General features: G+C 47.4%; 1 protein-coding gene across 1 annotated transcript in view; it reads right to left on the bottom strand.

Moving 5' to 3' along the window:
- bnip3 (BCL2 interacting protein 3) overlaps positions 1-2,639 on the bottom strand; it is a 58,275-nt gene extending 55,636 nt beyond the window's left edge. The window contains exon 1 of the mRNA XM_080205604.1: positions 2,477-2,639. Coding sequence (XP_080061730.1) covers positions 2,477-2,516 — 40 coding nt within the window. The 5' untranslated portion in view covers positions 2,517-2,639. The remainder of the gene's footprint in view (positions 1-2,476) is intronic.
- Between the last annotated feature and the right edge of the window lie 11,771 nt (positions 2,640-14,410).

Raw genomic sequence — 14,410 nt, 5'->3', positions numbered from 1 at the left:
ATCCTCGCAATGAGATCCATTCAAAATAGGCTGAGTTTGTACCAGAGGTAATATTACAAAATTTGTTAGTTGGTATTCAGCCTAATCAAAGGGATCAGTGCATTAAAATTAATGATTAAAAATCTTGGAGGAGGAGGAGGACGACAACAAAATTCCCAATAAGTGCTTTTGGCAGGTGAACACTGGAAGAGTAATTTTCTAAAATTACTCCTTAGGTGTAACATAACTCTGGCAGTTCCTGCAGTTACAATTAATCATCTTTTTAAGTAATGTTTTACTGAACAAGACTTTGTAAGTAATTATGTTCTATTTACTTTGTTTCTATTATCATCTGCAAAGATTATGTGGCTTGTTTCAAATCAATATCCATACAAGATCACATAATTCTCACAGAAGCATATAATTTACATATCTAGAATTAATCATGGTGCAAGAAACAAGCACAGTCAGAGCAAGGTACATCCACAGTTGAAATCGCCTCCTGGCATGTGGATGCAGCAAGGGGACAAGGTACAGCATAGCAGTAAAAACACAGCCAAATAGGTGTAATGGCGTTTGAGTGATGATAAGACTATTTGTCTACTGCCCAAGAAATGTAAGTAGGGGTGGAGCAGGGATACAGGTAAAGGCTGAGAAAATTGCTGAGTGTGTTCCTGAAAGGGAACACACAGGTGCTTTTCAAATTCTATGTCTTGCTCATTCAGACTGGCATGTTCTTCACACAATTGCAATGCTGAGAAGGCTGGGATGTGCTATTGCGCCGTCCAATGAGAAATCTTTGTGACTCATTATCATCTGCTGACAACATCTGAGCATGCATCTGGTAAAGTCAGAGGTGCTGTGGAATGGACTAAGGATAAGACTGTGCATAGTTCAGTCCAGCAAAATGTGGGAGATTCTTGTCAGGCCCAGGAGTCAAGCATGCAATGGTAAGCAAGCTTTAGAAGCCTATCATCAGAAGGTGTTGCCCCAGTATGGCACAAGTCACTTAGAAGCTGGGGTGCCTACCTCCAAAATCTCATAATCCTGATACCAGAAGATCACCTGAGATCAACAGCTCAAGTCCTTTGTAAGTGAAATTAGGTAGTGCTTTGCCCCAATCAATGGGGCAGGAGGTGAGCAGAAAATCTAGCCTGGAAGAAGCCAAAAAAAAGGAACATTTTGGTCTCGCTGTTCTTGTTTTCTTCCACATGGAGAGAGGCAGAATGACATATTCAAAATGTTACTGTAAAGCACATCAATTGAGAAGGTGAACCATCCCAATAAAGGGGAAAAATTCACAACAGCTGTCAACAAAATAAATAAGCAGCTCATATCTTGCAGCATTTGTCAGTGAAGAACTAAATGTCATTCGTAACAGAATTCCATGTTTTCACAGTAACTTCATTGAATGTTAATGTAAGCTACCTGTGACAGGAGTAATTAAACTAAAGGTACACCAAGGATATGCAGGGTTAACTTAAGTCTATTATCAGGATTTATCTCAGACAGTAAATGCTGACTACGTTTGTAGCACACATTGTGCAGGTGAAGAATGAGGTGTAACTGGAGCTGCTTGTGTGCCATGGTGATTTTGTTTTTGTTACTGTAGCGCTGCTCCCTACCATCACTAATCTGCTTTCGGAGGAAAGGGGATTATTGAGGCTTAACCCGAGGCTCATGAAGCCAGGCTTCAATAAATCACAGATCATCAAAACTCACCCACTGGTAAAGAAACAGAGAAGACACTCCCCAACCAACAGACAAATACCGGGCTAGGGGGAAGAAGCGGATCAGACCCCAGGGTGAGGGAAGGGTTTGGCTTGGGGTGAGGGGGGATCAGACCCTGGGGCAAAAGGGGAGAATCAGACCCCAGGGTGAAGGGGGAGATCAGACTCTGGGGTGAAGGAGGGGATCAGACCCCAGGGTGAAGGGGGGGAAATCAGATCCCGGGCTGAAGGGGAAATCAGATCCCGGGCTGAAGGGGAAATCAGATCCCGGGCTGAAGGGGAAATCAGACCCCAGGACGAAGGGGGGAATCAGACCCAGGGGTGAGGGTGGGGGTGGGAATCAGACCCAGGGGTGAGGGTGGGGGTGGGAATCAGACTCCGGGGTAAAGGTGGGGTAAATCAGACCCCGGGGTGAAGATGGGGGAAATCAGACCCCGGGGTGAGGGGGGGGGAAATCAGACCCCAGGGTGAAGGGGGGGAAATCAGACCCCAGGGTGAAGGGGGGGGAAATCAGACCCCAGGGTGAAGGGGGGGGAAATCAGACCCCAGGGTGAAGGGGGGGAAATCAGACCCCAGGGTGAAGGGGGGGGAAATCAGACCCCAGGGTGAAGGGGGGGGAAATCAGACCCCAGGGTGAAGGGGAGGAAATCAGGCCTTGAGGTGAAGAAGGGGAAACAGACCCCGGGGTGAAGGGGGAATTAGGCCCCGGGCACGGGGTTTCGGCCCCGGGTGAAGCTCATCCGCCTCCTCAGCCCGGGTGCACCTACCCTGCAGACTCTCCTCCTGGGCGCTGGGCCGCTCGCTCATGGCGCCGCTTCTGGAAAGCTCGACGCTGCCGATGTAAACAAACGTCCGCGAACCGTCCCCGAGCCGCCAATTGGCACACGCCGGAAAGAACCTCCCGAGCCCTGCGCGCAACTTCCGGCGGAGCGGGAGGCAGGGACAAGGGGATCGGGGCGGAGTTAGAGAGGGGGGTGGAGCCAGTGGGAGTGGGCGGGGCTAGAGAGAGGCGGAGTTAGAGTGGGGGTGAGGGCGGACACTGTAAAAAGTCTGACAACACCAGGTTTAAGTCCAATCGCTTTATTTGATAGTAAACTCACAAGCTTTCGGGGTTTGTCCCTTCGTCAGGTGAATGGTGAGGGTGGAGCCAGGGGGATTGGGCAGGGCTGGAGAGAGGGGCAGAGTTAGAGAGGGAGTGAGGGTGCAGGGGGATCGAGAGGGGCAAAGGTGATGGGGCGGAGTTAGAGAGGGAGTGAGAGTGGAGCCAGGGGGATTGGGCGGGGCTAGAGAGAGGGGTGGGTTCAGGAGAAGGGCAAAGGAGTCTGGGATGGGCCCAGGGAGGGCAGGGCCAGGGAGATAGGGCGTGGTCAGTGGGAGCAGGGCGGGGTAAGGGAGTGTGGGGTGGGCCAGGGAGAGTGGGGGAGGGGCCAGTGGGAGCAGGGCGGGATCAAGGTTTGTGGGGTGGGCCAGGGAGAGGGGCAGGGCCAGAGAGAGCAGGACAGCGCTGGGAGTGGTATGGGTCCAGGGAGAGTGGGCTAATGGGAAGGAGCTAGAGAGTGGGGCGAGGCTTCTGGTACAGTGGAGTGGGGCCAGAGAGAGTGGGGTGGGGCTTCGGGGGGCTGCACAGGTGAGACACTGAGTGGATACAGAGAGGTTGGAGCTATAGTGAGGGAGAGGCTACGGACATAAGAACATAAGAAATAGGAGCAGGAGTAGGTCATCTAGCCCTTCGAGCCTACCCCGCCATTCAATGAGATCATGGCTGATCTGTCGTGTCTCAGCTCCACATTCCCGCCCTCTCCCCATAACCCTTAATCCCCTTGCCTATCAAAAACCTATCAACCCGCGTCTTAAATATATTTAGCGAGGCAGCCTCCACCACTTCAACGGGCAGAGAATTCCAGAGATTCACCACCCTTTGAGTGAAGAAGTTCCTCCTCAACTCCGTTCTAAACCGCTCCCCCTTTATTTTGAGGCTGTGCCCTCTAGTCCTACTGTCCTTTCTGAGCGGGAAGAGCCTCTCCACCTCTATCCTATCCATCCCATTCATCATCTTATATGTCTCAATGAGATCTCCCCTCATTCTTCTAAACTCTAACGAGTACAAGCCTAGTTTATTCAGCCTCTCCTCATAGTTCAACCCCCTCAACTCCGGTATCAGCCTAGTAACCCTCCTCTGCACTCCCTCCAAGGCCAGAATATCCTTGCGTAAGTGTGGCGACCAAAACTGCACACAGTACTCCAGCTGTGGCCTCACCAGTGCCCTGTACAGTTGCAGCAAGACCTCCCTACTTTTATATTCAATCCCCCTCGCTGTGAAGGCCAGCATCCCATTCGCCTTCCTGACCACCTGCTGCACCTGCAAGCTGGGTTTTTGCAACTCATGCACAAGGACCCCGAGGTCCCTCTGCACCGTCGCATGCTGCAGTTTTTCGCCATGTAAGTAATAGTCCTTCCTACCATTATTCCTACCAAAGTGGACAACTTCACACTTGCCAATATTAAATTCCATTTGCCAGTTCCTGGCCCATTCGCCCAGCCTATCTAGATCCTTCTGCAGACTTTCCACACCGCACAATTTGCCGTTCCACCAATCTCGGTGTCATCAGCAAATTTCGACACCATACACTCGGTTCCCTCCTCCAGATCATCTATATAAATGGTAAGTAGCTGAGGCCCCAGCACCGACCCCTGGGGCACTCCACTAGTCACCAACCGCCAATCTGAATAGCACCCATTGACCCCCAAGCTCTGCCTCCTATTTGACAGTCAATCCCCTATCCACGCTAACACCCTACCCCCAACTCCATGCCCCCTGATCTTCTGTAATAACCTCTTGTGAGGCACCTTATCAAACGCCTTCTGAAAATCAAGAAACACCACATCCACCGGCTCTCCTCTATCCACCGCCCTAGACACATCCTCATAGAACTCCAATAAATTCGTCAGACACGACTTCCCCTTAATGAAACCATGCTGCGTCTGCTCTATCAAACAATTCTCCGCTATCATGGGGGAGTACATAGAGGGGCTGGGTGAAAGATAAAGTCATAGTCCCAGATGACCATCAGTTTGTTCTCCCTTTGAAGGGGAGAGATGACTGGTGGTGATTTAACTTGCGGATCACCACACCTCAGGCAAGGGGCAAGGTTGAGAAGCGGACCCTCATGAATAACCTCAGGGAAACAGAGATGGAAGAGCATCGACAAGGAGGATCTACAGAGAGATGGTGCAATAAAGAGGGTAAGAAGTTTCACAACACCAGGTTAAAGTCAACATGCTTATTTGGTAGTAAAATCCAAATTGGACTTTAACCTGGTGTTGTGAGACTTCTTACTGTGTTTACTCCAGTCCAACGGTGGCATCTGTACATCATGGCAATAGAGAGGGACATAGCTGCAAAGAGGGTAAGGCTATAGAGAGGCATGGTCTACAGAGAGGGACAGGATAATAAGGTTGAAGTGTCAGCTACACAAAGAGGGGGGCTGCAGAGTGTGTCAGCTGCAGAGAGAGCAGGCTGAGCTACAAAGGTGCAGAGGTATAAAGATTGGGACCGGAATATTCAAGGCCTATGATAGGAAGGATAGGAGGTTAGGCAAGGTGGAGGTGTAGCTCTGTTAATTTTAGAATAACAGTGGTCCAGTAGAGAGACATGACCTCAGTTCAGAAATTCAGGATATAGCATCAGGTTGAGTAGAGATGAGAAAAAGTAAAGATAAGAAGTCAGATGTATGGTTAATTTGTTGGCCCACAAGTGACATTTTACGAACTGTAACCTTACAGTGTGATGGAATATACAGGAAGAAATATAGGGGTTCATGAAAATGTTACAGCGATAACAATGGGTGATTTTTAAATCTATTTATAGATTGGACAAATCAGACTGGCAAAGGTAGCCTGGGTGTTCAGTTCACAGAGTGTTTTCAGGACAATTTCATCCAGCATCACTTTCTAGAGCCAATCAGAGAGCAGGCTATACTAGATCTGGTCATAAGACAGGATTAATTAATAACTTCATAGAGAAGATGCCCCTAGCTAGCAATGACCATAATATGATTCAATTTCACATTCTGATTGAGGGAGAGAAGAGTGGATCTAAGACTAGTGTTTTAAAGTTAAATAGGTCCGTTATGAGGGCATGAAGACACAGGTGGCTAAATTGAATTGGGAATTTAGGTTAAGGTATAGGTCAATGGAGATGCAGGGGCAGACATTTAAGGAGAGACAGAATATTCAGCATAGATACATTCGAGTGAGAAAGAAAAACTCGAAAGCAGAATTTCTTAAACCTTACCAACTGTGGAATACTTCTGACCTGCCAAAAGTGCAAATGGAACCCTTGAGAAACAAGGTCATTGTATTTAAGAGTTATCCACAAAAAAATTATTTTGCACAATAGATGCAAACATACAAAAGCACTTAAATCTTTTTGTCAATTTATTGGAAAGAGTGTGCTGTTTCTTTCGCTTACAAACTCACTTAATATTAGGAATGATGCAGAAGAGCTTGATTCACAGACACACGCACACACTGTCTCTCTCTCACACACACATAAACACTCATTCTCATATCTCATTCACCTACACCCACCTCTCAAGGAATACACACACATTCTTTCACACACTTGTGTCACTGTCTGATGCATTCATGTTGCTTGCTGACACATTATAATCTCTGTCAAACACACTCACCTCTCATACAATCACACACACACGCTCACCTATTTGCACACACATAAAGATTGCAGGGGAGTTAGTGCAACAATCCACTGGACATCCAGGCCTGAGGACCTGGGCTCAAGCTCTGGCCACGGCAGATGGTCAAATTAAATAAAGCACACACACCTCTTGCTCTTACACATAGAGACACTCACCTCTCTCTCTCTTACACTCACAGACACTAAGGTTTCTCTCTCACACATACACTCACCTCTGTCCCTTACACAAACACTCCTCTCTCTTACACACAGACACACACTCACCTCTCTCTTTCTTACAGACTCACTCACCCCTCTCATACACACAAGATACTCACTTCTCTCTCCTACACATGGGGACACTCATCTCTCGTTCTTATGCACAAAGATTCTTACCTATCTTTCTTATGCACACACTCACCTCTCTGTCTTTTAGACACACACACACACACACACACAACACATACCCTTTACCCTCTCTCTCAAACTGACAATTCCTCTCTTCCTACGCCAACCCTCCCTCATTCTGCCACTTATTCCACTCACATCAAAGGCAAAATAAGGGCATAGGGTATAGAGGGTAATAGATCAGCATGCATAAAGAATCAGTTAACTAACAGGAGATGGAGTAGGCATAAACAGGTTATTTTCCAGTTGACAGGATGAGATTGATTAGTGGAGTGCCACAAGCATCAATGTCGGGGATCAATTATTTACAATTTATATCAATGACATGGCTGAAGGGACCAAATGTATGGTTGCAAAATTTGCTGGTAATACAAATATAGGCAGGAGTGTAAATTGGGAAGAGGACGTAGAGGATGGGATTTTATGGCCTCACTTATCCTGAAATTGTAAAATCCCACCAGAGTCAACGGACCTTCCCATTGACTGCCCCTTGCCTGCTTTGATTCCCATGGTGGACAGGGCAGTAAGAGAGTCTACAAAAGGAATTAGATTTAGTGATTATACAAAGGATTGTTTTTTCTAAGATCCTGAATATAATATGGGAAAATGTGAAAGTATCCATTCCAGCAGGAAGACTAGAAAAGCTGAATATTATTTAAATGGAGAGAGATTACAGAACTGTGAGGTACAGAGGGATTTGGTTTCCTTGTACAAGAATCACAAAAAAATTAGCAAACAGGTGCAACAAGTAATAGGAAGGCAAATGCAATGCTGTTGCTTATTGCAAGGGAAATGGAATATGAAAGTAGAGATGTCTTACGATAGTTACTTAGGGTTTTAACTGTGTACAGTTTTGGTGTCCTTATTTAAGAAAGGATGTAAGTGTGTTCAGTGAAGATTCACTGGGATGGGAGGGTTATCAGATGAGGAAAGGTTAGACAGGTTACGCCTGTACCCATTGGAGTTTAGATGAGAGATGACCTTATTGAAACATATGAGATTCTGACAGGGTTGATGCTGAAAGGATTTTTCTTCTTGTGGGAGAAAATAGGACTAGCGGACACAGTTTAAATAACAAAGGTCTCATATTTAAGATGGAGATGAGGAGAATTTTTTTCCTTAAACTGTCCTTGAAACTCTCTTTTCTACATAGAGGGGAGATATAGACATGGTGAGGCTATACAGAGAGCGTGAGGCCACAGACAGGGGTGAAGTAATATAGAGAACATGGTGCTACAGGGTGGAGCAGGAGAGAGGGAGGGGCTATGCCACAGATAAGGGCGGGATTACAGAGAAGGGCAGGGCTATTGAGAGGGATGGAAATGCAGATAAACGTGGAGAACATAGTGCTACAGAGAGGGGTAGGGCTCCAAAGGGAGGACAATGCGAAAGATAAGGGCATGGATACAGAGGGGGTAGGTGTGGCAGGGCAAATGAGATTGGAGAATCCCAGTGCTAAAACAAAAATCAAAGCAAACCCATCACAAAACAGAATATTTTGGATGCTGGAAACCTTAAACAAAAATATGGAACCGCTCTGTCGGTCAGGCAGCAACTACGGAGACAGAAACATAATTAATATGTCAGGTCGATGACCTTTCGTCAGAACTTAAAACTACATTAGAGTGCAATTAATGTTTAATGATTAGTCCTTTCTTTGGGTTGTAGAGAAGGTTAAGGCAAAAAAGAGGGACAAGACAATAGAGAGGTAGGTACTGTGCAATAGATAAGGGCTGGGTTACAGAGGGGGACAGGCTTGGAGAGAGGGGAAAGGCAAAAGAGAAGGGCAGGGCAGGGCAATAGAGAGGTAGGGACTATGCTACAGATAAGGGCAGGGTTACAGAAAGGACAGGACATTAGGAGGGGGGGGCTACAGTACAGATAACGGTGGAGTTGCAGAGAGGGCAGGGCTATAAAGAGGGAGGAGCTACAGGGAGAGATTTGTAGAGGATTGGAGCTACAGGTAATCAGGCTTTGAGGACACAGTATTGCTGATCAGTCTCAGCCTATCTAACACTGAAATCTTCGTTCTCTCGTTACTTTCAGACTGCACTACCTTGCCCGGCTCATTCTCCTCCTGCCTTCAATAATCTTCAGCTCATCCTAAACTCAGCTGCCCTGTCCAAGTTGAGTCCTAAGTCCAGTTCTCCCATTGCATCTGGACAGAAAATAAAAGAATGTAAAATCACAGTTGCATTCCAAACAGAAACAGAAGCTAGTATTTCACAAAACTCTCATGGGGAAAATAAAACTGCTAAACTAGACAGAAAAAGCAATTTCTGTGAACTCAGAATTGAGGTCAAACTGCATCAGCAAACCTACCCTCTACACTAATTTTGTACCACACACTTCAAGGGGGAATAAGTCCCAAATCCCTACTTTTGTGACCTTGGAAGAGCACAAACCTCTGCTTTCCTCTCACTGTGTGTACATCGAATGGCAATGATTGCCACTAGATGGAGCAGCAGCAGAAGCAATGCGACTGAGGAAACTAACTTAAAAACTGGCCTGTTGATACAAATCTAACCCTTGTCTGTTGCCCCTACAGAAAACAACCTCGTGGCCGGGAGTCTCCGACCTCGCCACGCAGCTGGGATTCTCCAGTCCCACTGCAGTGAGTGGAATTTTAGCTAAGTGACAAATTCTCCATTCCCACTGGTAGCTGTGGCAGGGCAAATGAGATTGGAGAATCCCAGTGCTAAAACAAAAATCAAAGCAAACCCATTGCAAAGCAGAATATTTTGGATGCTGGAAATCTTAAACCAAAACGTGGAACCCTCTGTCAGTCAGGCAGCAACTACGGAGACAGAAACATAATTAATATGTCAGGTCGATGACCTTTCGTCAGAACTTAAAATTACATTAGAGTGCAAATAATGTTTAATGATTAGTCCTTTCTTTGAGTCTTTAAGTTTGGCACAACAGATTCTATATTGGAAACAGGACACTTTATTTAAACAGCCAAAACAACTTTTTGTGACAGTTCAATTATCAATTTAACGTTGATAAGTATGATGTGGAGATGCTGGCATTAGACTGGGGTGGGCACAGTAAGAAGTCTCACAACACCAGGTTAAAGCCCAAAAGCTTTCAGAGTGCTGATCCTTCCTCAGGTGTGTGACTCCTGAGCAATGATGAAGGAGCAATGCTCCTAAAGCTTGTGATTCTAAATAAACCTGTTGGACTTTAACCTGGTGTTGTGAGGCTTTTTACAATGATAAGTAGAAAATATTTGTTGGATTGAATTGGGAAACTGCAGGCACCAGCTGCTTAAATAAAAGGTTTTACACGATTGTACTGGCAAAGCTGTAGGTGTCATCATCTTAACACTGTATGGCAGACATCTCCAGTCAAAACACTGCAACAGGTTAGCAAACTATCTGTATCAACACTGCATACAACATTCCTAATCTGAATATAGATTCAACTTTGAATGGATTAATTCAATAAGGATTCTGGATCTGCCTCTGATTTGGTATTGAGTAAATAATTTCTTATTCTGTCGACCTTTGCAAAAACATGGAAAAATGAAATTATTGTTTATCCAAATTACTTTCTAAATTGCAAATTTTGCTTATTATGTTTTAGACAAAGAACAAAGAACAACCCAGCACGGGAAACAGGCCCTTCGGCCCAACGAGCCTGCGCCGCCACATCACCCTACACCTATTCTACCCTGCATATCTATGAATGGAACCCCTAGCTTAGCCAGATTCAGGGGAGAATAGTGTCAATTTGGTAAAACCAATCAGCCTAAGAGCACATCTTTGGGGTGTGGGAGGAAACCGGAGCGCCCGGAGGAAACCCACGCAACCACAGGGAGAATGCACAAACTCCCACAGACACAGGCCCAAATCCATGTGTCTGCACAGCCAGCAGTGCTAGTCACCGAGCTGTTGCGGCGCCCGTCTACCGGTCCAGGATCAAGCACACACACCGACACGAAGTACTAGGCCACTCCCGGAACCTCCAAGAGCAGCCCACGCACAACCCACCGTGTGCATGCCCCTCGTTTGACACGAGGTGGACCTCCACCTGCGGAATAAAAAGACAAAAACGCTAATCTTACATGCCTGCTTTTCCGGTGTCTCCCGAGGTTCTAACCTTATTTAATAGCCCCTACCATAACCCTCCATCCTCGTTTCACTCATGTGTCTATCTAACTGAACCTTAAACGAGTCCAACGTTCCTGCCTCCACCACCCTACTCGGTAGCGCGTTCCATACCCCCACAACTCTCTGCGTAAAGAACCTTCCTCTCACTTCCAAATTATACCTCTCCCCCCTCACCCTTAAATCATGACCTCTCGTATTTGTACCCAGTCTAGGGAGCAGTCTCTCACTATTAACTCTATCTATTCCCTTCAGTATCTTATATACCTCTATCATGCCCCCCCTCAATCTCCATCTTTCCAAGGAGAATAGTCCCAGTTTCTCCAACCTTTCCTCGTAACCCAGCCCCTCCATGCCAGGCAACATCCTGGTAAACCTCCTCTGCACCCTTTCCAGAGACTCCACGTCCTTCTGGTAGTAAGGTGACCAGAACTGGACGCAGTACTCCAAATGCGGTCTAACCAACGTTCTGTACAACTGAAGCATTAGACGGCAGCTTTTATACTCTATACCCCTTCCTATAACGGCTAACATTCCATAAGCCTTCCTAACAACCTTCTCCACTTGTGACGCAACCTTCATGGATTTGTGAACCTGCACTCCCAGGTCCCTCTGTATGTCTATACTCCTAATCGGCCTACCTTTTATCACATAGCTCCTCTCTGCATTATTCCTTCCAAAATGCATCACCTCGCATTTGTCAGGATTAAATTCCATCTGCCACCTATCTGCCCAATGCACCAACCTATCTATATCCTGTTGTATCACCTGACAATCCAGTTCAGTACCTGCCAACCCTGCCATCTTGGTGTCATCAGCAAACTTGCTAATCACACCACCTACGCTCTCTTCCAAGTCATTTATGTATACTACAAAGAGGAGAGGTCCCAGTACTGAGCCCTGCGGCACACCACTGGTCACTGGCCTCCAGCCCGAAAAGGTCCCCTCCACAACTACCCTCTGTCTCCTATTACCCAGCCAGTTCTCAATCCACCTAGCTACCTGGCCTCGTATCCCATGTGCCTTAACCTTTTCTACCAGCCTACCATGAGGGACTTTGTCAAACGCCTTACTGAAATCCATATAGATGACATCAACGGCTCTCCCATCGTCAACCGTTTTTGTCACCTCCTCAAAGAATTCCACCAGATTCGTAAGGCAAAACCTCCCTCTAACAAAGCCATGTTGCGTATCCCTAATCAGATCGCAACACTCCAAATGCTCATACATCCTACCCCTAAGTATTTTTTCCATTAATTTCCCTACCACCGATGTCAAACTCACCGGCCTATAATTTCCAGGGTTGTCCCTACTACCTTTTTTGAACAGCGGTACCACATTTGCTACCCTCCAGTCCTCTGGGACCTCACCTGTGTCCAAAGAAGAGACAAAGATTTGCGCCAGAGGCCCAGCAATTTCATCTTTCACCTCCCTAAGCAGCCTGGGATAAATACCATCAGGCCCCGGAGCTTTATCCATCCTTACGCTACCTAAAAGCCCTAGCTCTTCCTCCCTCATAATAGATATCTCCTGCAACTGATCCTCAGCTCCCTTCAAGAGACCGCACGATTCCGAACCCCTCTCCTTCGTGAATACCGACGCAAAGTATTCATTCAGGAGCTCCCCCATTCCCTCCGACTCAATACATAACTCTCCACTCCTGTCCCTGAGAGGACCAATTTTCCCTCTAACTACTCTCTTGCCTCTAATATAGGAATAAAATGCCTTTGGATTTTCCTTAATCCTACCAGCCAAAGCCATTTCATGCCCTCTCTTTGCCCTTCTAATTCCCCTTTTTAGCTCCCTCCTACTCTCTCTATATTCCTCCAGCGCACTCTCTGTACCCAGTCGTTTCGACCTAACATACGCCTCCCTCTTCTTCCTGACCAAGTCTTCAATACCCCCTGTAATCCACAGCTCTCTAATCCTACCTTTCCCATCCTTCCGCTTAACCGGAACATACCTCCCCTGCAACCATTTCATTTTGCCCTTAAAAGCCTCCCACTTGCCAACTGTGGACTTTCCAGCTAACAGTCCCTCCCAATCAGTGTCCTGCAGCTCCCTCCTAATCCTGCTATAGCTCGCCTTTCCCCATTTCAGCACACTCCCGTTCGGCCGGCACTCGTCCCTTTCCATTTTTAGCCTAAAGTAGACAGACTTGTGGTCACTATTAGCCACATGTTCGCCTACCTCTACCTCACCCACCTGCCCCGGCTCATTACCCAACACTAAATCAAGCATAGCCCCTCCCCTAGTCGGGCTAGTTACATACTGCTCTAGCGACCCTTCCAAAACACATCTCACAAACTCCTCTCCCTCCGTACCCCCAGCTCTAGGCCCCCTCCAGTTCACTCCAGGAAGATTAAAGTCACCCACTACAACCACTCTATTCTTCCTGCACCTATCCAAAATGCCCCTGCAAATGCCTTCCCCCACCGACCTCGGGTTGCTGGGTGGCCTATAGTACACCCCTAGCAATGTGATCTCTCCCTTTTTATTCCTCAACTCCGCCCACAGCGACTCAATCCCTGTCTCTTCCATATCGTCCTCCCTCTGCACTACTGTGATGTTTTCCTTGACTAACAGTGCCACCCCTCCACCTCTCTTCAACCCTCCTCTGTCACACCTAAAACACCTGTACCCAGGAACATTCAGCTGCCAGTCCTGCCCTTCCCGTAACCACGTCTCCGTTACAGCCACCACATCTAACTGCCTCAGAAACGTCAAGGCCCTAAGCTCATCCGTTTTCCCTGCCACACTCCTAGCATTGAAACAGACACAGTTCAACCCACGAGTGTCCCTCGGAACCTCCTTCTCCCTGATAATTTTCCTTTCACCCGACTCTCTCCCAGCCACCTCCCCACCCCCCCTCCCTATTAGTTTAAACCATTCCTGAACACCCCAGCTAACCTCCCCGCTAAGACACTAGTTCCCCTCCCGTTCAAATTCTCCCCACCCCTCCTGTACAGTTGCCCTTCTCTCCTAAATACCTCCCAGTGATCCACAAAAGTAAAGCCCTCTACCCTACACCAATCCCTCAACCATGCATTCAACTGCATGATCTCATCATTCTTTGCCCTGCTGGTACTGGGCAGCAATCCAGAGAGTGCCACCCTGGAGGTCCTACTCTTTAGTTTCGACCCCAACTCCCTAAATTGCCTACGGACCTCTACCCTACTGCTCCTTCCTATGTCCCCCTCCCCTATGTGTACTATGACCTCTGCCTGGGTCCCCTCCCCTTTCAAAATTCCCTCTACCCTTTCCGTTACATCCTTTACCCCTGCTCCAGGGAGGCAGACCACCATCCTGGAGTCGCGCCTCTGTCCACAGAACCTCCTATCAATACCTCGGACCCTCCCATCCCCTACCACTATCACCTTGCCAGCCCCCTTCTGTCCCTCCAAGTCAGTCTCCCCTTCCTGCCTATCTTTCTGTGCCCCTGTCGACGAACCTTGGGGGGCCTCCGGGGAGGCCGGGGGACCCTG

This window comes from Carcharhinus amblyrhynchos, chromosome 17 (genome assembly GCF_965287045.1).
Source record: "Carcharhinus amblyrhynchos chromosome 17, sCarAmb.v2.hapA, whole genome shotgun sequence".
Lineage (NCBI taxonomy): Eukaryota > Metazoa > Chordata > Chondrichthyes > Carcharhiniformes > Carcharhinidae > Carcharhinus > Carcharhinus amblyrhynchos.
The sequence above is the reverse complement of the archived record's forward strand: the minus strand, read 5'-3'. Positions and strand labels throughout refer to the sequence as shown.